Source organism: Drosophila guanche, unplaced genomic scaffold, assembly GCF_900245975.1.
Source record: "Drosophila guanche unplaced genomic scaffold, DGUA_6, whole genome shotgun sequence".
Taxonomy (NCBI): domain Eukaryota; kingdom Metazoa; phylum Arthropoda; class Insecta; order Diptera; family Drosophilidae; genus Drosophila; species Drosophila guanche.
Window position 1 is genome coordinate 1,327,647 of NW_022995757.1, and position 21,281 is coordinate 1,348,927.

Here is a 21,281-nt window from a genome sequence, read left to right on the forward strand (position 1 = left end):
TGACAGCACGCACCATGAAATCAGCTGTGAGTGAACAACGCCAACGCAAATCCGTAGCTTTGCGGTAACCAGGAGTCGAAAAAAACAGGAAGGACATATAAGTAGGCATGTCCGACGACGATGCCGGCGTGCATCGACTGGAGGGCACTGCCGGTCAGGAGGGGCGTGGCGGCCTGGTAATAAAGAAGTCTAGAGATGGCGCTGACCCAACAGGAAGTTTCAAAGTCCCCCAAGGCTCACTGCTCGGCCTGGACAAGTTGGCCGCCAAGCGACGCGCCGAAAAGGAGCGAGGCGATCGCCTGATATCGTTCAAGGATAGCGAATACGATGACACTGGCTCCAGCACGCCCACTGGCTCCACGCCCGGAATCAGTGAGTTTGCCTTCAAGAAACCGGACACGAAGAGCTTTGAAAAGTTGAGCCGGCAGTTGCGGGAGCATAAAGATGACACGCCATCGCACACTGGCGGGGTGTCGGAGAAGGCTCGCGAGCGGCTGAGGGAGCACATTCAGCGCGACAAGGCGAGGGGCAGAGCCGCCAATGCATCAACGGCCTCATCCTCGTCTGAGGGTCGAGGAGAAAGGAGGAGAGAGCGCGATAGAGAGCGGGGAGACCACGACCGACGTCGTCATCGTGACAGAGATCGCGACAGAGATAGAGACCGACATCGCAGTCGCGATCGTGACCGCTCCATGTCCGAGCGGAGTGTCCACACGCCCAGGGAGCCAGGAACTCCAGGCGGCGGTGGTATATCCAACAGCTCCTGGGACGATGACGACGGCGAGGGCGGCGGTGGACAGCGTAATTCCGATTGGGATATGCCAACACCACGACGACATGGCAGCGGCGGCGATTGGTCGGTACGGAGTGGCAGCAGCAATCGCAGTCGCCGGAACAACCGGCAGGATGACTCGGTCCGACCGACGCCAGCGCATCGCTACAATCAGTGGGCCAATGACCGGAAGCGCACCGGTGCCACACCATGGTCCGATGACCCGGAGTCGCGCGACCTCTGGGAGGAGGAACAGCGCCGCTTGGACCGCGAATGGTACAACATTGACGAGGGCTACGACGACGAGAACAACCCCTTCGTGGGCCCCAATTCCGAGTACTTCCGCAAGCGGGAAGAGCAGCTGGAACAGAAGCGAACGAAACGCCTCAGCGCCCAGCAGCGACAGAACAATCGGGACAACGAGCTGTGGGAGAGGAATCGGATGCTTACCTCCGGTGTGGTCACCAGCATCCATGTGAACGATGATTTCGATGAGGAGGCCCTGGAGCGAGTCCATCTGCTGGTGCATCACATTATTCCGCCCTTCCTCGACGGCCGTATTGTGTTCACCAAGCAGCCGGAGCCGGTGGTGCCCGTCAAGGACCCCACCTCGGACATGGCGCTGCTGGCGCGCAAGGGCAGTGCTCTGGTGCGGACCTATCGGGAGCAAAAGGAGCGGCGCAAGGCCCAGAAGAAACACTGGGAGCTGGGCGGCACAAAGCTGGGCAACATCATGGGAGTGCAGCGGCCCCAGGACGATGAGGACTCACGCTACGACAAGGACAACGACACGGCCGATTATCGCAAAGATCAAAAGTTTGCTGACCATATGCGGGACCAGGATTCTGGCGGCAAGAGCGACTTCTCCCGCAAGAAAACCATCTCGGAACAGCGCCGCTTCCTGCCCGTGTTTGCCTCCCGGCAGGAACTGCTCAATGTGATCCGAGAGAACTCGGTGATCATCATTGTCGGGGAGACGGGCAGCGGCAAGACCACACAGCTAACCCAATACCTACACGAGGATGGTTACAGCCAGCTGGGCATGATTGGGTGCACACAGCCTCGTCGTGTGGCTGCCATGTCGGTGGCCAAGCGTGTCTCTGATGAGATGGACACACAGTTGGGTAAGAAAACAATTACATACATATCTCTGCCACTGATCTTGTTAGTAAATCAAATATTTAACTGCAGGCGAAGATGTGGGCTATGCCATACGATTCGAGGACTGCACATCGGAGCGAACGGTCATCAAGTACATGACGGACGGCATATTGTTGCGCGAGAGTCTGCGTGATCCGGATCTCGATAGCTATGCGGCCATCATCATGGACGAGGCCCACGAGAGATCCCTCTCCACGGATGTACTCTTTGGGCTGTTGCGTGAGGTGAGTGTTGTTGTTGCCCTCCTTCTGAAACGTATACGATATTTTGTATAGGGTATTGAGCAGTAGAGCTCCAAATGCTTCTGCTCGTTTGTTTTTCGTGTGTTGGTTGCATCGGTTGGTTGGTAAACATTTAATAGTAATATCAATATAAAGCATTTTATAAACGTTTCATATTCTTAAATTGTTTCACATTGTCGAAATGTATACAAGATTACTACTTGGTATATAAATATATATTATAAATTGCTTAAAAACGATTAATTTATTAATAATTAATGTATGTTACCCCTACATACTATATATATATATTTATGTATATATATCTTATAAACTATGTTTTTTTATCTTTACTCTTATTTATCCATAAATGTACGTTTTGTTTTTTTTGTGTATGTTTTTTTTAGTTTTATCGTATTTTTGTCTCCTGTTCGTTTACCATTTCCGTATTTCCGAGTCGTCTGGGGGGTGGGGTATCCCGTAATTAAATACATAACGAAACATTTCGAATGTCTTAATCCTGCTAATCCTATGCTTTCTTTTTTTTTTTGCGCTTATTTTTAAAATGCTTAAATAACAAAGAAAACACATATGCTTGCCATTCACAATGTAGTATATAAATATAATATAGTAATATAATATAATAATAATAATCACAAGAAAACAAAAAATAATGACAAAAAAAAACAAATAGTTAATAAGTCTTTTCGAATTTCACAGTGTGTGTGTGTCTCTCTCTCTCTTTCTGTGTATGTGTTTGTGTTTGCCCAATATACAAAAGTATTTATTTGTTTTTTTTGTTAACGATTTTGGTGTCTCCTTGATGGACAGTTTAGTTTGCAACAGTTTTGTTTGAGGGGGGATTGTGTGTTTGGTTGGCGTACAGTTGTGTCTCGTTTAATGTGTGTCTCTGGTATTTTTCATGGTATTTTAATACTGCCAAATGAACATACTACACTCTTTCTCCCATGGGGGCCTTTCTTCTATGTATGTGTATGTTTGCGTGTGTGTGTGCTTACCCTGATCTGAATTGCACTTAAAATCTTTACACATATTTGCAAATTTTGTTTGCTGCTTTTTGGAGGCCGGGGCCATCTCTTATCATCGGAATTTACTTTGAATACTTGTGTTTCTTTTTTGTTTGTTTTCATTATGAGTGGAGTAGAGGGGGTGGGGGGCGCAAACGGGCGGTTACTTTGAGTGGGAATAGCATTTCTGTCTATTATTTAGCACCAGCAACATGCCCGCATTCATGCCAACGCTGCCCCATTTCACGCACTCCGACATCTGCAAGATACATATAGATTTTTTGGATTTGTTCACGGTATTCAAAGAATATAACACGTACGTATGTACAGCGGGTACACAGAGCAAAGGCAGAAGCACAAGAAGGTGGGAGTGTGTATTTTTGTGTGGTGGAGTATTATAAGGCTGTAGGCGCACGCACACACAAGAGTTTCTGCCACATTAAAAAAATTAATACATATTTAAAACAGGCGCCAGCAACAAATGATGCGCTGCCAAATGAAGGACGGAGTTTGGATGTGGGAGTGGGGTGGGGTGGTTTGGTTTGGTTGATTAGCGTGGAGCGTGGGCGATCGAGAGGGCTCTACTGTGATAGATATAGTACATATTTTTGGTTACATTTGTGGCCCCGATTCCAAAAGCGTAAATGAGTTAGCAGCGATGATTCTTCTGTTATCGGTTCTGGTTCTGGTTCTGGTTCTCTCTTCTGTATGCCGTTAGTCAGTCCTGTGTTTGTGTGTGTGTGTGTCGTTGGGTATCCTCTGTTGCAACCACAATCAATGCATATGTGGAGGTGGTGGAGGTCGGGTTGTTGGTAGGAAGGATTTTTGTTGGGTAAATGTTTTCTTTTTTTTTTTGCTTTTGCGTGTATGTTTCTGTGTGGATGTGTTTGTGTATGTGTGTTTTCCTTCTCTCTTTTGCAGGGATGGATCCGCTGGCTGCTCCGCTTATCAGTTAATCAGATGGAGCAGCACATGATTAGCACTCGTTGTTACCTGTCGCTTGCGGACATCCTGCTGGCGGCTACCGTACCGGCACCAGTACACAAAATGCTTGTTGTTGTTCCACAGACTCTGTTTTGCCTTGCGTGCCAGCGATATCTACACAGCGGGGGGCGGGGCGGGTGTAAATGGAGAATGCATTAGTTATCAATGGGAATACTATTTCGGAAGTTCCTAATTCGACTTTCTCACTGAAATCTCTCGAGCTCTTTTTTTTGGTAGCATACTTCGGGGAGTCCCAATTCGATTGCGAAAGTGAAACTTGGAACTGTATGTTGGTTATAGGCATAAAACGTGTGTTTTTTCTCTTGAATGCTGCTCACCTGATTGCGTATATCCTTCTCGATATGCGGCATCTTCTCCTTGTCAGCAAAGTTATTGATCCTCAACTCCCAGCCATGGCTCCAGATATCGGCCAGTGACATCTTGATCAGTTTGTATGTACCATTCTCACGTATTTTCACAGAAAATATCTCAATGGAATCAGGCTTCGGCTTATTATCTGTAATCGCAAAGAAATAAACAATTAGTTTTCTGTGTGCGCTTCTCCATGAATTTCAATTGAGAGAACAGGTGACCCACCCGAACGCCAAACTGTGCAACAACTGCAATTCAGTTATTATTTCAATTGATTTTGATTTAAAATTCAAGTAAATTCACTCGCGCTGTTCAAGAAAGTGTATGTAAAGGGGGGAAAAACGAGAAAGTGCATTCGCTGTGAGTTCTAATTAAATATGTGCATACATATATAGAAGATTCACTTGAAATGCTAAGATAAATGCACTTTTTGCATTTTTAAACATGAGAAAATGCACCCATATGTGAGTTTTACGTACAACCATAGTAACCAATCAGCCAACACATATTAAATGTACTGTATAATCAGACCTAGCAGCTGTTCTATTTGATTTTCAGCATTAATTTTACTTCCAAGTGCTCCCATCCCATTGCAACGAGATTTGTTCTTCATGGCCGCGAATTGAAAATCAACACATGACTGTCTCTGACTGTTTGACTTCGGACTGAAACCTAGCCGTGGGCTTGCGTACGCAACGATTTACATTCTCTCATTCACACTCTGCTTCTGCTTCACTCGGCCCCTGCCTCTGCCCTCCCCCTGCCGCTGCCTCTTCCTACTTTTAACCCACCCCATCCCGCAGCTTATATTTTTTTTTTTTTTGTGCGGGCGCTGCCTCTGCCTCGAGTCTGCAATGTGTGGGTCTAGGGAAGGGCGGCGAGCTAAAGGAGCGTGTTGGTGTAAGAAGTGCTGGAGATGTAGATGACAGATGAAGAAAAAATCTAAAATTTAATAAATATCCCCTAAGATGCAGATGTAGTCCTGAGTGCCGGGTATAAAAGTTGTGACGCGTAAGAAGCGTCTCAGACGTCCCTTCTCGTTTTGTTACCGTTGTGTGTGATTTCGAGTGTTGCGCAATTTGTTATAACATTCACAAATTAACTTTATATAAAATAGTTAGCACTGCTTAGTATTTTACACCCCAACTGCTGCTTTTTCCATCTCCTTTTGCTTCTACTTATCTTCCCTCCAGTTGTATATTTGTTCTATACTCTCTAGCTTGCTTCTTTTTTTTGTGCCATGTTCAACCAATTCGCAGGCATTTAAAATTTGTTTAATAGCTTTGGGTGGGTGGCTCTGAATGGCAAATGCACTTGTTTTGTTTTTTCTCCCCATATAATAACACTAGTAATTTGCGAGTACATTCCATTAGCCAGAGACAGTAAGTGGGCCTGCCCTGGAGGCTACAATTAAATGTGTTGAATTTGTAATGAGCTCATGTGGCTGTACAAATTATATACCCTAAATAGGTACCACCTGTTACTAGAAAGCAACCCGTACACAACGAAATGTTCGAATGCATTTCATTCTTGAATGTTCAAGCAATTGCCTTTAATCCAATGCCCATCGATTGCCGTGCAGTGCGGGCGCAATTTGGCAGAGGGTGGAGTGTTTGACGTACGTGATTACATGGGACTAAATATTGTAAATATCATTTGATAAGCACGCATGCGCATTTCTTTGGTGGCAGACATTTCTGGGTATACATATGGCGCGCGTTGTAATCTGCAGCCAAGCACGAGTAATATTTGCGGGTCGGGGTGGCAGGATAATCAGTGGGGTGTTAACAGGTGGAATGGATAACAATTAGAGCACAAATAAAGACAACTGCAACGTTTTATTGATTGTCTAGGCACTGAGAACTGTAATGTAGCCTCTAAGCACGTTTTTTTTCACCTTGGCATTATGGCTTCTCAAATGTAATATATGTGTATGTACATAGTTAAAATCGAATATGTTAATACCCATAACACAAAAATATCCTACTGTTCTGCGGGTGCCGGGTATACGAAATGCATTTCCAAATCCCCTTATCAATTCTACGCATGCATTTATTTATGCCCTGGCATGTACATACATACATATGAACACACACACACACAGCATGACCATGTATGGATGAGTGATTGCCGCACGTGGTGGGTTGGGTTATTGGCCGGGCCGGCTCGCACGCACACGAGATGCAGCACAACAGCCTGCTGCTGTCGTTGCTGCTGTGTGGGCGCGTGGTGAAATGAAAAAAGCTCACCACAACATCCACTTCACCCAGGCGGACGGGCGAACAGTGAAGTCTCCACTAAAGAACCAATGGGTTTGTACTCATTGTACGGAGTACTATGTACTCAGAGTCTCTTTCAATAAATATATTAGATTTTCGTTTAGCATTATAAGAAAAGTTAAGAAAGCAGTATTGAAAACCCAGTCGAGTCTTCACTGTGCCCGAGCGCCTCTTTCTACCCATGGTTAGCATACGACGGTATGCAGTGGTATGCGTGACATGGAGCACATGACGTGCTTGGGAGTTTTTAGAAAGACACAAGTCAGCCGCCTCCTGCTCACGCTTTGTTTGCCTTTGCTTTTGTTGTTTTCGTGTGCGTGCATATGCGCACGCAGAAAATTTTTGAGTTTTCGGGCAGGCGTCGGCGCACTATTGTGAATGGTCCGTGCAAAGCTGACGTCTTGCGCTGCTGCTCTGCGACCGCGCACTTGCTGGATTTTCGATTAGATAAAAAAAAGCCAGGCAGGCCGAACTTATGCCTGTATGCGAACACATAGAGGCGTCTGTGTGCTTTTTCATGTGTACGTGTGCTTCTGCGTTTGTTTGTTTATTGAATGACATTTTAGAATGGCAGAATCCCGCAAATTCGACTTAAAGTCCAGCGATTAGCGTAATTGCCTTGATGTCTGCAGTTATCTAAACGTTTCCTACAGTTTGGAGACTTGGGGTGATATGCAAAACTCACCTTTGGCCACTTTGCATAGGACAATGCCGTACCAGGACGCCACTGGTGTCTCGTTCTCGTCTTGGGTCTCCAGGAAACTGATGCTGCTGCTGCCATTGCGGGGTATCATCAGGCCTGGGGCCAGGCCCAGGCCGAGGGGCGGACAGTCCATGTCCAGGGAATCAATATCGCTGGCAGCTGCGGCTGCTGCGGCGGCGGCTGCCGCAGCCGCTGCCTCTGCAGCCGCACTGCTGCGCACCTCCACAATGAAGCCACATTCGACGACGGCGCAGAAGATACGCTGTTCCTCGGGCTTGAACCACTTGGATTCGCGCAGTTTTTGCACGGCAACGCTGCTGCCAAAGGTGGCGCTCACCACGCCGCCACCGGCTTTCGGCTGCTGCTGCAGCGCCGGTGGCCAATTAGAGATCGGGGAGCTGGGCGCCGACTGTGAGTAGCCACCGTTGCTGGTGGGTGGCGCTGCTGCAGCTGCCGCTGCTGCTGGTGTCGCCTGGCTGTTGTGGCCCTGCAGGGGCCACCACTTCAGGGAGCTGACAAAACTGTTGGAGCGGTTCATTCCAGGCAGGGCGGGGGGCGTTGTCGGTGCGCGCCGAACTTTCACTCGGGGGAAAAATGTGTGTATATGTATGAATTTGTGTAAAATGCACTTTTCCGCGCTTTTTTCCCCCTTCGATATGATATTCTGGCTTCTTTGGCCCTCTGCTGCTTTGCTGCTGTTGCTGCTATCGCTGTGCGGCCTTTGTCTTGCTTTTCCCCTCCCCCGGTTACGCTGCTCCAATTCGCTTTACTTTTAATTGTTACTCTGCTCTGCACCCCTCTCTTCTGTATCCCACAGTCTGTCTATCTGTATGTATTTGTGTGTGCAAATTTTTCTTCTTTTTGTTATTTTTGTTGGTTCAGCTTCAGCTGCACGGCAATTTTCTCAACGTTTTTCGTGTTTTTGACGCTGCGTTGTCTCTGTTGTGCTTCGTCGGGCTTTCGATATTTTTCTGTTGTTTCATTTTCTAAGTGGTCGGCGGTTATACTCGTCTCTTCAGATACCATAGCTACGTCACAGATTTCAATGGGCGCAAATGTTGCCCGGTCCGACTTGCATGTTGCTGGCAGACCGTGTTGCTTGCAAACCGGTTTTAGTTATAGATAAATGGTTTACTGTGGAAGTTTCTGGTACCCTATCTGAAATCTTAAAGGTTTTACACCAGACAATATATTTTCCCAGCTTTTTTTCTATAATCATCATCATCTCACATTTAGTATAATCATCTCACATTTAGTAATAGTAATATTCATGATCGGGATTCCTAGAGAATAAACTGATTATTCGAAAAAAATGAAATCCAAGGGTATTAAAATCTCATTCATTCCATGTTTCTTCAAATTCATTCTCTCCCATAAACTTCAGAACGGGGTGTGTTGGGACAACAAGGGAGCATCCAGCAACATATGGCACAGTACTCGCATGTTGCTGGCATGTTGCCAAGCGCCACCTCCTTGTGCTAACACCCCTTGCAAAATAAGCTGGAAATGCGACAGCTGAGATAGAGAGGAGAGAAAAACGAGTAAAACCGACAAAAGCCGAGAGAGCGAAAACAAAAGCCCACCACGAGAGAGAAAACGTCGCTGCTGGCGTCACCTTGTATAAAAACACAAATACACTTCTCTCTTCCCCCTCCCCCTCCACACCCATCATCGTTGCATTCTGTGGATTCCGTTATGCTGCTGTAGTTTGTTTATTATGCACATCACTCTGCCTCTCTCGCTTATTAGCTGCTGTAATTATCTTTTTTCTTTTAGTTCGATCCTGCTGGGGATCTCTTGCTGCCCCGATAACAGGTACCTTCGCTTCCCTCTTTCATTCGCTCTCACTCACTGTATGTGTGTGTTCTCTCCTTTGGCGCGCTGCTCTACTTCCGCTCCGACCTTCTTGTTTCGGTTTTATGAGAAATGAATACATATGCGTTGATTATTTTCGTCAACGTTGTAGTTATTTGTCACAGAAATTCGGGTGCCGCCGCCCGACACCCACTGCCACCTCCCGCGACACCTGATACGTCAGAGCACCGGGCACTAGGCAGCGGTAAATATGATTGATATGAATGACAATGTATCGATTACAAAGATCATGCTGTTTACAGCTGATCCATGGCCAAAACAAACGAATCCCAACTGAACCTGTTGCTGGCTCCATAAAATGGAATATTCATTTCCCTCTCAAATTGCTTTTAAGTTCAATAAACGAAAATCAAATCTAAAAAAATCAAATGCACACATATGTATGTACATATTTTCATATTCATTCTCCATCTAAACGTCCACAGCGTAATCGCATTATCTGAGGATTTGTGCCGCCCTCTAGGACCCACCCCCTACTAGTGGCCGCGCAACCATAGAACTCATGTTGAACTGCATCCAATCTTCGGATCAATATTGTCAATGACTCAAGTGGCTCGTCGTGCCATCCAACGACAGATGCAATGATTGCTTGCTAGTTATGTAGAGTGAAACAAAAAGTTTCACTTCTCTATTTGTTGTCGATTTCTTGCTTGAAACATTTCATGGTGACTTTGCAAACGTTGGATTTTCTTTTGGGGTCCTGTAGTAGCGGTGGGAGTGTGCCGGCCTAGTCACGTACTATGTACAGAGAGAGCATGCCAATTAATTGCACTCATTAAGCGGTCTGACAAACTGCTTTAAAGTGGGCAAATTCGCTCACACCCGAGACGACCCACAAGTGACTGCCGGGACCTGCTGCAGCAAGCTACATCGTCGGGGTCCCCATTTCCTAATAACCTGACCATGTCGAGCTTCCCGAGCTCCATAGGTGGTATTAAATGTAATTAAAAGAATAGCACTCAAAAGAAATTGAACCAATAGAAATGTTGTCAGAACCCCAACCCAAATTTAAGGGCTGGTAGAGTAATGGCTCTTCAGGGAGAACACCTGCTGGTTCAATTATTATGTACATACACATATGTACATACATACATATGTACACTCTGATTCTGATTACAGCGGCAGCGAAGATTTATTCCATATAACATATAATTGAGATAGAGAGAGAGCACATTTGTTTCCAAGAAAATCAGTGTGAAAATGAGATTAAGTATTTGCTGATCAATTTCGATATTCGCCATGTGGCATACAAATGTACTTCAACACTGGCCCAGAGAGAGCATCTGAATTTCGACTTTGGCGCCCCGGGTTTCTTATTTCTCTGTTTTGTTTTCAATTCAAGTTTCTCATTTACTCTTTCTGGTCGTCGTCGTCGTCGTCGTCGCCGCCACTCTTGTCGTCTATAAATAGCATTTGCAACTTGCTGCTGTTATTGTTGTTGATTTTTCTCCATACCTATTTATAGTTTAACCTTGGTTGTTGTTGTTTTTGTTGTTGGACAACGAGGGGAGGGCTGATGGGGAACTGCTCACCTAGAGCACCAAAGAAGAGGCAAGAGAGAGAGAGAGTGTGAGAGGGAGAGAGAGTCGCGATTAATTAGCGCTTAGCCGGTCCAATTACGCCTAGGTATGTAAGCATATGTACGTGTGGCATACCTCTTGCCAGGCACATCTTTGTGTGGATGCCCTTTGTAGCACCTACATATCTGTTACATCTATTTCTCTAATTGCCAGTTGGTATGCACTCGGCTTACCCTTCAATACATGTGCGATATCTGCCCTGTAATCGTTTGGTTTACTCCAATTCACTGCTTATTATGAAAGATTATCAAACCACAAAAGTTACACAAACCGAAGAAATTCAAGCGAAGATAATGGGAGAGCCTTTTTTTCCAGGTTTCAATTTTATATTCATACGTTCCAGTAAACTTGGAGACCATGAGAGCGAGTGGAACAAAATACAAACATATTTATGTATCTATGGCCCCAGATACAGTTATTCAAAAATCACCTGTTATGCCGAAAATTCTTTACATTGCACATATGTACATACATACATAATGTACTCATATTGAAAAATTGGACACTAGTTTCATTATATTCCCTACATAATTCAGTACCTCTACTGGTTAGCGGGTATCCGCTAGTCGGAATAGATACCTTTTGTTTCAGCTTTTATTGAAAATTGCGCAATCAATTTGAAAGCGTCTCCCGTGGAGCGCGTGTGTAGGTCAGTGCCCAAAAGGCGTCATCGTTTGTCCGAGAATAATAATAACAATGAATATTGGGCGATACAAACTAAAAGAAATACATAAAGATAATTGTGAATGCCCTCACAGGCACTCAAAGGACGAGTCAGCTACCTTTAAAATATGTCTTGTATTTTTAGCAAAAATATTAAAAAATATTCAATAAAGGGTATTCAAATTTCGTGTATACCGCTTGGTCAGCCCTTTTTCTTGATTTTCAACAAAAGAAATAAATGCAGAACCACCTGTATTTGTTTATATCTATTTGTTTATTTATACATAGTATCACATTTGCATGCGGCAGCGTCTGCTTCCTCGGCGTTGCATAAATAATCAATTTTGAATGAAAAATTTAATAAACAAAACTGTCATCATCGTTTAGGCCAGGTGCTTAGGCCTTTGACAAATTGGAATATACATATGCATGTACATTATATACATAAATACAAGTACACTGCTCCAACCATCCAATCTATCTATCTACATATCTATCCAACACACTTATTCCCCGTGCATATATGTAGGTACAAATTTGTATATGGAGAAACTCGTTTTGTTTTTGGGCTGTGGGGAGGGGACTTAAAGGCTTCGTTTTGCGCTTTTTACCGGAAAAATTCTTTCGATATCTAGTAATAACCAGACTTTGTTCTTCAGTCAGACTTCATCGCTGTTTCCGTTTCGTTTTGCTCTGTCTTTTTTTTTCGTTTCACCCTATTCTACATGCATATGTATGTATTTGTGCATTCCATTCTGTTTTGTCTGCGGGTGACATTTCAAAGTTCAAGCTCCCAGAGTTGCACCACAAATAATCGAACCGAGAGACAGGCTGAAGAAAAAGAAAGCATATAGGTGGAAAAGCAGAGACAGTGCCATAAGATGAGGGGGCACATTTCATATAGCACTGAGTGAGTCTACTCTCGAAACGGCATAGCACACGACAAACAGAAGCAACAGCCCTGACAATGGCCCAGGTCAAAGCTTCAGAGCTTACAATGATGTGATGGAATGAATAAAAACAGAGAGACCGAGGGAAAGACTGCCAACGATAGTCGAATATGAAAATACCCTCGCTGCTGGCCCACCCAGTTTCCTATTCCATCTATGTCCATGGGTTACAACTTGGATTGGAACCCGGATTGGAATTGAATGTAAAACCGAATGATACATACATACACATACTCTTGAAGCACCTTCCAAGACTCTTCTAATATATAAACCCACTCTCCTCCGTACAACGTCTTTGGTCACGTAGCAGCATCAACAGGGGCGTTCTTGGCTCTCGGGGCTATTTTCAGACACTTTATAATCGTCATTCAGACTAGGCACGAGCGCAAAAATAAAAGCAAGTCACAACAACAAAATGAAATAAAAGACAATACAGTCGGGGCGGCCAGACAATAAATAAATGAAAAATATGTTTAATACAAAAAGAGTGGTTTGCTTAGTGGTTATACCCTTGCTTGATCAGTATTATGATTTGTATGATTTAGAATTATTGCACAGTTTGATTTATTGATAGTGGAGTAGAAAAGCTCTCCTATATGTAACGAATTTATTACAGAGTACAGGGTATCCCACAGCAGAGGTTCTGTGCAATAGCCCTTTGTTTATGTCATGTTTTAACAGCCGTGAGAGTTGCGCTTTGCTTTCCTTCGTTTCCTGGTTTCGGATAGTGTCGTCTTCAGGGGGTGGGGTGGGGTGGGGTCAAACGGTGCTTTTGGGGACATCATACATATGGCGGAAGGACTACTCCACAGCTGTCAGGCGACTTTTTCGTCGCTCATTGTCGATGGGGATGGGGAGCACGAACGAATAGAATTTGCAGAGAGCTCGGTACGTTTGGGTCTCATCCAGTCTCCCACTCTTTCTCCCAATCTCTGGTCTCTCCCATGGTGGTGGTGCTTTTATCTTTACAGTGTATTCACCTCAGACACATCTGCCTATGGAGGGGCACATAACTCGTTTGCGGCTTTATGTGGATCCACGGGCAGAGGCCCCAAAGCCCCAGAGCCGAGTCTTTTGTCGTTCTGTTGTTTTCGTTCTTGGATCGGCTTTTACTGATACTCGTAGTAGAATATATGTATAGAATACATTGTAAACATACATGTGTGATGTACATACATACATATATGCATAATAATACACATTCCGCATATCTCGTCGTTCTTTGCATTTTTTTATTTGCTTTTGGCACATTTTCGTTCGACATTTCATTTCGTTGCGAATTTTTGTCGGTTTTGTTTACATCTTACGCTTCGTTTGGGTTGTTTTTGTTTTGGTTTTTAGTTTTTGGCCAAAACCAAAATAACATCACACAAACCAAAATCATATACACATGCATTTGAGGACGGTGTGTGTGTGTGTGTGTGCTTCGTTGATTTTGCCGCACCTCCAAAAAGCCCACAACAACCACCACTTGCTCTCTCTCTCTCTCGTCTTGGCTCTCTCAAGGTTCATATTATAAAATGAAAGGTAAGGCAATCCTGCCATCTCCCAGGTATCTACCTTCTCCACCGCAATCAAACTCTGAAACGCAGTTAAAGCTCTTGGACGACTGCTGTACCTTCTCTTTAACTTACCTTTGGCTCTCTATCTCTCTCTTTGTTGTTGTCCGCTTTGGTTCGGTTGTAGAGATGACGAGAGCATGCAATCGGCAAGCTTAACGGAGGACTCACTGCGATTCCCTGTTTGCACGTTTCCATGGCCACAAGTGTGTACAACTTTCCAGCATCTTCGCTGCAATCCTTCCTGTTTTTGAGGGACACAACTGCACATGCACATGACCCCCTATTTTGCCAAAAAAAAAGAAAAAAAGAAAAACAATTGAAAAGATGCTTAAACAGCTGTTTAATAATTTTTCAAGCCATTATTGAGGTCGCCATATGTCAATGACTTTGCTCTGGTCCACTGGGCTCTGTGCTATGTAATTTTCGTCTCGTCGGGGATCAGTAGAATGGGGCGGTTCATTAGACTCGCATAATTCATTCCCATCCCACCCAATGGCGCCCGGAGCGGTACCACCACACGCCAACACACCCACAGCCACCCCCTCATACAAATCGCCATCCAGCAACAACCTCGCGGAAAAGCGATTTTGCCTCAATGCAAATGTACGGTAAATTGCATTTTCGGCATTTTTAATTGGCAACATACAGACATATGTACATATGCATATACATGCGTAGACGCATATACGCACATATGCATATGCACATATGAGCATATGCGTAGACGGTACCCATGTATGTACATATGTACATAAATATATTATATACTGTTGGCGCCAGGAAAACACATGATTTTCTGCTTGTATGCATCCACTCGACAAGGTTCTTGTTGGGGGTTAATGCAATGTATCTGTTTGAATGCACATGGAGGCCATAGCTAGACAGAAAGTTAATTGTTTTCATTGTTCAGACAATTAATTATTCGGCAATCGATGGCAGAATGATAACATCAGGCTCTGCAAAAAGCTCTGTTTAGGACTACGAAAGATAGTACCAAGTACCGCTCCTGGGATATGGGATAGCCAGACAAAAATAAACAGTTATAATCTAATATCATACGAATACGAAAATCTTGGGGTACATCAAATATCTTTCTGTAGGTACATAGGGTGAACAAATCTACTTTTGTTTCTATAGCAATGGGTTATTGTCATATTTTGACATATTTTATTGGCTTTGTGCCTAAAAGAATCAAATAAAATTCATTTCAGTGACATTTTTTTTTGGCATTTTTGATGGGAAGAAAAGTGCCCATTGCAATTTCCTGCTCAATATCACATGCACAGAACCATATTAAATCCCGTATTGAAGCATTATTTATTCGCTTTTGGTTATTTTTATGTTGCTCTCATGTTGATTAAATGACAGCCGAGAATAAATATTTTAAGGGCATTATCTTTTCGAATTATTCGTTGTATATTTGGTTTTCGTGTGGGCCTTCTGTTTCTACTAAAAATAAAATCATGTGCATAAAAGAAGTACCATATAAATATGGCTTGTTTTTGGGATTAATATTAGTTGCACTCGAGTATTATATTTCCACAAAAACCTAACAGAACCCCATCTCGAGTGGTCTCTTATCGCAACCAATACTGGAATGGTTCTGTATGTTTATACATACACTTGTGCTAGGTGGCGCTCTCTCCTGTTGATATTGTTTTACGACTTCATTTGAATTAGCAATCGAGTTCGCAATATCAGTTGACGCAGCGCCATATACTCTAACGCTCGTGATCCTATTCAGAATGTGTGTTACTCACAGCCGATGTGTGACTCGCCCTGATGAAATAAAACTGATGAATACAGCAACCCGTAATCCCCACATCTGATACGAAAACTTAACCAAACACATTCTTCTGTTCTGCTCTGTTCTGTTTACTCGAACAGTGAGTAAGAGATTCCGAGACGCACGTAATACGTACTCATTCGTACTCCTACCCATAGGCATTATCAGCATGTCCCAAATCGGATCACATACACATGAATACGGACATATGTATATACTGTGTATACTTAGTACCTACTTTTAATTCCATTCACTCACAGACAAAGTAAAAGTTTGACGAGTACTTATGCATGGTGTTAATGGCGTATGGGGGCATTAGGGGTAGATTATTGCAATAATCCGATCCCACAAAATATATATACATATGTACATATATGTACATTACATATTTATTCCTACCTAACCGTGGAAATATAGTGTTATTCTTGATCAGTTCTTATTATAATCGGTTATTATAACATTGAATTAAGTTTTCCTTCTAAAACGATCACGATTTCATTTCAAATTGTTCCAAATTGTTGTTTTGAACGCTTTATATTTAAACTTGGTTAGAGGGGGAGGGTATTTTTATGGGTATGAAACTGAAACTCTAGGCGACCTTGAGATAATGAATGGGTTTTGAGGGGATGGGCTGCTACGAGTAAGAGAAAGATAGTGGAATCTGATAACGGATTTATTTTCCCGATAGTTTTTTGGTGTTTCCCTGTCGGATACTTCGAGTCTGATGGTTTTATGATGATTTATATACATTCGAAAGGTATTTATGTCTTCTATCTTGATTAATGTGTTCGATAAGCGATAAGGGTGTGTGTATCGCCTATCGAAATGGTCGTGACTATCGTAACTGCTGCGACTTGACGTCATCTGTCCAACGGGGAGAGATAAAGATAATGGTAGAATCAATGAGCGATTTGCGTTGCGTTACCTGCTATCCACCAGCATCGTAAATAATTCCAACACACTCCTGCACATATTCACGCACACACATGACTTTCTATGGATGTTGTACACACATATGTATGGAAATATGTGTTGCATATGCAAGTAGATAAGCTGCATAATAAAGCACACACTACGAGTGGGTTGTGTTGTTGGATTGCAAATTGCTGGCTGGTTTGGTTTGTGGATTGTGTGGATGGCGGATTGTGGGCTGTGGCGAAAATTCAGTTAATGCGCAATTTGCTTGGCTACGGGGAGGGGGATGTTGCTGCGCTGGTGTAGCGAATAGCAAAGGAAACGAAACCCTCCTTCCTTTCTTCCTTCCCATACATGGCGTACGTGTGTTCCAGCATGTTAGCCCGCTGCTGCTCTGCTCCTCCCTTAAACAACAAAGGCTAAGCCGAAGCTGCACCAGCTCTCTCTCAATCTTTCTCTCTCGCTCTCACGGTGTTTCTCTCTTTTTGCATTCACGCAGTTGCAGCCGAAAAAAAGGTAGATTAAGTAAAAGGAAAGGCAAACTTTGAGACTCGAAGCAGTATTGTATTTCTTTATTTCACCACACTTGTGGGCACAGGACCAAAGTGAATTTACTAAGAGGCTTGCTAAGGGAGAGAGCGCGAGCGATTGAGAGATGGTGGAGGGCGGGGGTGACCCCTTATTGACTATGAGAAATTCGTGGCATGATGTGGCATGCCTTGACCCACTGCAGCGCCGGTCAACGACACCACGGCCAACGTGGCGGGGATTTTGGGTCAAACCATGGTCTACCGCCCGCGGACGGACGCCCTGACAATGAATGACCTAATCCATATGTCCATTTTCCCACGATTTCCATTCACAGATTGTGGCCCGGCGGCATGATCTGAAGCTGATTGTGACCTCCGCCACTATGGACTCCAACAAATTTGCAACATTCTTCGGGAACGTACCGACATTCATCATACCGGGACGCACCTTTCCCGTGGACGTAATGTTCAGCAAGAACACCTGCGAGGACTATGTGGAGTCGGCGGTAAAGCAGGCACTGCAGGTGCACCTGACGCCCAACGAGGGCGACATGCTCATCTTTATGCCCGGCCAGGAGGACATCGAGGTGACATGCGAGGTGCTCGAGGAGCGTCTTGCCGAGATCGACAATGCCCCGGTGTTGAGCATTTTGCCCATCTACTCGCAGCTGCCCTCCGACCTGCAGGCGAAGATTTTCCAAAAGTCCGGCGATGGGGTGCGCAAATGCGTCGTTGCCACCAACATTGCGGAGACCTCGCTGACCGTGGATGGCATCATCTACGTCATCGACTCCGGCTACTGCAAGCTGAAGGTCTACAATCCCCGCATTGGCATGGACGCCCTGCAGATCTATCCCATCTCGCAGGCGAATGCCAATCAGCGTTCGGGTCGTGCCGGTCGTACCGGCCCGGGCCAGGCCTTCCGCCTGTACACCCAGCGCCAGTACAAGGACGAGCTGCTGGCCCTCACCGTACCGGAGATTCAGCGCACCAATCTGGCCAACACGGTGCTGCTGCTCAAGTCGCTGGGCGTGGTGGATCTGCTGCAATTCCACTTTATGGACCCGCCGCCGCAGGACAACATCCTCAATTCGCTCTACCAGCTGTGGATCCTGGGCGCCTTGGATCACACCGGTGCCCTCACCACCCTGGGTCGCCAGATGGCCGAGTTTCCCCTGGATCCGCCGCAGTGCCAAATGCTAATTGTCGCCTGCCGCATGGAGTGCAGTGCCGAGGTGCTCATCATAGGTGAGCCACGCCAAACAACTTTATGGAGTAGGCGTCCTCCAAAAAATCCTTTATAAATCCTGTTTTCTCCACTCTACAGTTTCCATGCTGTCGGTGCCCTCGATCTTCTATCGGCCCAAGGGACGCGAGGAGGAGGCGGACGGTGTGCGCGAAAAGTTCCAGGTGCCCGAATCGGATCATCTGACCTACCTCAATGTGTATCAGCAGTGGCGCCAGAACAAGTAAGCCTACACCGGCAAGGGTTGCTTTCACAGAATTCACATTTTAATGGTTGTTTCCCTCTCCCACAGCTACGGATCGTCGTGGTGCAACGAACACTTCATTCACATCAAGGCGATGCGTAAAGTGCGCGAGGTGCGGCAGCAGCTGAAGGACATTATGACGCAGCAGAAGATGAACGTCAAGTCGTGCGGCACCGACTGGGACATTGTGCGAAAGTGCATCTGTTCGGCGTACTTCTACCAGGCGGCACGGCTGAAGGGCATCGGTGAGTACGTGAATCTGCGCACGGGCATGCCCTGCCATTTGCATCCTACCTCCGCCCTCTACGGGCTGGGCACAACGCCCGACTATGTCGTCTATCATGAGCTGATCATGACGGCGAAGGAGTATATGCAGTGTGCCACCGCTGTGGATGGCTACTGGCTGGCGGAGCTGGGTCCCATGTTCTTCTCGGTGAAGGAGTCGGGACGCAGTGGGCGCGAGAAGAAGAAACAAGCCGCCGAGCATCTCAAGGAGATGGAGGAGCAAATGTTGCAGGCCCAGCACGAGATGGAAGAGCGCAAACAGGAGGCGGCTCGCCAAGAGGAGCAGATGGCCGCCAAGCAGGAGATAGCTACTCCAGGCACAACGACGCCCCGACGCACACCGGCCAGGATAGGCCTCTAAACGCGGCAGTTGGTCGGCATAACCATTGTATTTATAAGTTGAACAGTTTTTTCTATATGCTAATAAAGAATCAATGAAGTATGAATCAAAAGTCCAACCCAGAGGGTGCTTGGGATCGAGGTGCTGCCTCCACTCTCCCGCACACATTGATTGTCACGCACACTGTGGTGGGCAGTGCACCGGCACTCGCCCCACTTGCACTCCATGGCGGACGGCGGCAGCGGTTGTTCGGCATCTTCCGCCATCAGAGGATGCATTTGGCAGTCGCTGTCAATGCGACAGTAAGCACCAAAGGGCACAGTGGGCTCGCAGCTAATCCGCTTTAGCTGGTGTGAATCCACAGTTTCCTCCTCCTTTGGCGAGGTGTTGGCCACCATCCGGGGATAGTGGGTGGAGCGACAGGTGCAACGATGATCCTGGCACTGGCCACCGGCACCAAGGCTTACCTGGCAGGCCGTGCTGCTTTCACAGCCATCGCCGTAGTCCGATCCAGTGATGCACATGGTCATGTTTCGGTTGTGGACATAGTTGACGGCACAGCCGCACTTCTTGAGCTTCGGCAGGCACAGGGAGGCACCGCAGCTGCCGCAGTCCGTGTCGTTCACGCAGTTGGACTCTGTATTTGATTATGTTAGGCATCATTTGGGATCGTTTGGGATCGCTTGCCACACTCACCCAGGACGGCCAGACAGCGTCCCTGGTGGGACTCAAAGTTCGTTCGGCAGAGGCAGCGATTTTGCGATGAGTGGCATGAACTGAATTTGTCCGACAACTGGCACTGGCGATGGAACTCGCAGCGTTCGTCCAATGGCACCCTCTCAGCGACGCAGCGTCGCTTGTCCTCACTCGGCAGGAAACCGGAGGAGCAGGTGCACTGATCAAGCTTTTTGTTGCATTCGGCATGGGGCTGAAGGCAGGGACAGTGGCCACCAATGATGTTGGTCACCTTCTGCTCCATGGGCCGGCAGTCCACGCGCTCGCCCGAGTCACGTGCTGTGCAGTGGCAGGTCGAATTGAGACATCGTCCACGTTCAAACTGATGGCACTGCACATCGGATGTACAGCTCAGCTCGAGGAGTTCCTCGGCCAGGCAGTAGCCAGCCAGTAATAATACAATTAATCCGCAGTAATACATTATTTGCATTAATTTTATGAAATAACCTGTATTAAAGTTGCATAACTTTTGCAGAAAGCCGTTAACCGTTAGAAAGCTCAGCTTAATTTCGATAAGTACAAGCTTTTCGTTGTACTAATCGATATCGATATCATGTTGTATATTTTAAAAATCAGGAGATATGTTTCGGTATATTTCTGAGGGTCATATTTCGCGGTCACACTGATGGAAAAACGCTGCCTTATAAAACACAATGTCTTTTAGCAATTTGTTAATGAAAAGCGGCCTAAACCATGGCCTGCGTGGAACACCGGCCAAGGTTGGGCTCATGAGCACTCGACAGGGTCACAGGCTGCGTGGCAAGCCGCCCGGTGTGGCTCGTACGCTGGAACAACGTTTGCAGGGTAAGCAGTCCTTTTGCCGTTTTGTTGATGTAATCGTGCTGATAAATGCACCTGCCCCCACACAGAGGAGACCGTGACGGATGCCGAGGTGGTGGCCCGCATCAACATTGGCTTTCCACAGCTCAAAGAATCGCGTTCTGCGCAACTGAAGACGCGCCTGGAGCATCTGAAGACGCAGCGATCCAACAAACAATTGGAGCAGCTGGCACGCAGCCACAAGCGTAAGTACCGGCACCGGCGAAAGCA

The 21,281-nt window shown here is 45.9% G+C and overlaps 5 protein-coding genes across 5 annotated transcripts in view; 2 read left to right on the forward strand and 3 right to left on the reverse strand.

Annotated features, from left to right (window-relative positions):
• On the forward strand, positions 1 to 19,602 carry LOC117590338 (pre-mRNA-splicing factor ATP-dependent RNA helicase PRP16). Its single transcript, XM_034282836.1, has 5 exons — positions 1 to 1,896; positions 1,964 to 2,157; positions 17,717 to 18,629; positions 18,709 to 18,850; positions 18,920 to 19,602. The coding sequence occupies exons 1-5, from the start codon at positions 108 to 110 to the stop codon at positions 19,515 to 19,517; spliced, it is 3,636 nt and encodes a 1,211-aa protein (XP_034138727.1). The 5' UTR covers positions 1 to 107; the 3' UTR covers positions 19,518 to 19,602.
• LOC117590343 lies at positions 2,548 to 4,635 on the reverse strand. The gene is made up of 4 exons (XM_034282842.1): positions 4,505 to 4,635; positions 4,374 to 4,449; positions 4,176 to 4,280; positions 2,548 to 3,441 (listed from the first exon to the last, which is right to left on the reverse strand). Exons 2-4 carry the CDS (start codon positions 4,404 to 4,406, stop codon positions 3,346 to 3,348), a joined length of 234 nt encoding a protein of 77 aa, XP_034138733.1. The 5' UTR covers positions 4,407 to 4,449; positions 4,505 to 4,635; the 3' UTR covers positions 2,548 to 3,345.
• LOC117590337 (inositol polyphosphate-4-phosphatase type I A-like) overlaps positions 7,715 to 21,281 on the reverse strand; it is a 24,227-nt gene continuing 10,660 nt past the window's right edge. The window contains exon 12 of the mRNA XM_034282834.1: positions 7,715 to 7,982. Coding sequence (XP_034138725.1) covers positions 7,854 to 7,982 — 129 coding nt within the window. The 3' untranslated portion in view covers positions 7,715 to 7,853. The remainder of the gene's footprint in view (positions 7,983 to 21,281) is intronic.
• LOC117590340 (fibrillin-1) lies at positions 19,527 to 20,730 on the reverse strand. The gene is made up of 2 exons (XM_034282838.1): positions 20,193 to 20,730; positions 19,527 to 20,133 (listed from the first exon to the last, which is right to left on the reverse strand). The coding sequence occupies exons 1-2, from the start codon at positions 20,659 to 20,661 to the stop codon at positions 19,577 to 19,579; spliced, it is 1,026 nt and encodes a 341-aa protein (XP_034138729.1). The 5' UTR covers positions 20,662 to 20,730; the 3' UTR covers positions 19,527 to 19,576.
• Positions 20,879 to 21,281, forward strand: part of LOC117590342 (39S ribosomal protein L38, mitochondrial) — a 1,618-nt gene continuing 1,215 nt past the window's right edge. The window contains exons 1-2 of the mRNA XM_034282841.1: positions 20,879 to 21,035; positions 21,101 to 21,256. Of these exons, the coding sequence (XP_034138732.1) occupies positions 20,885 to 21,035; positions 21,101 to 21,256 (307 nt within the window). The 5' untranslated portion in view covers positions 20,879 to 20,884. The remainder of the gene's footprint in view (positions 21,036 to 21,100; positions 21,257 to 21,281) is intronic.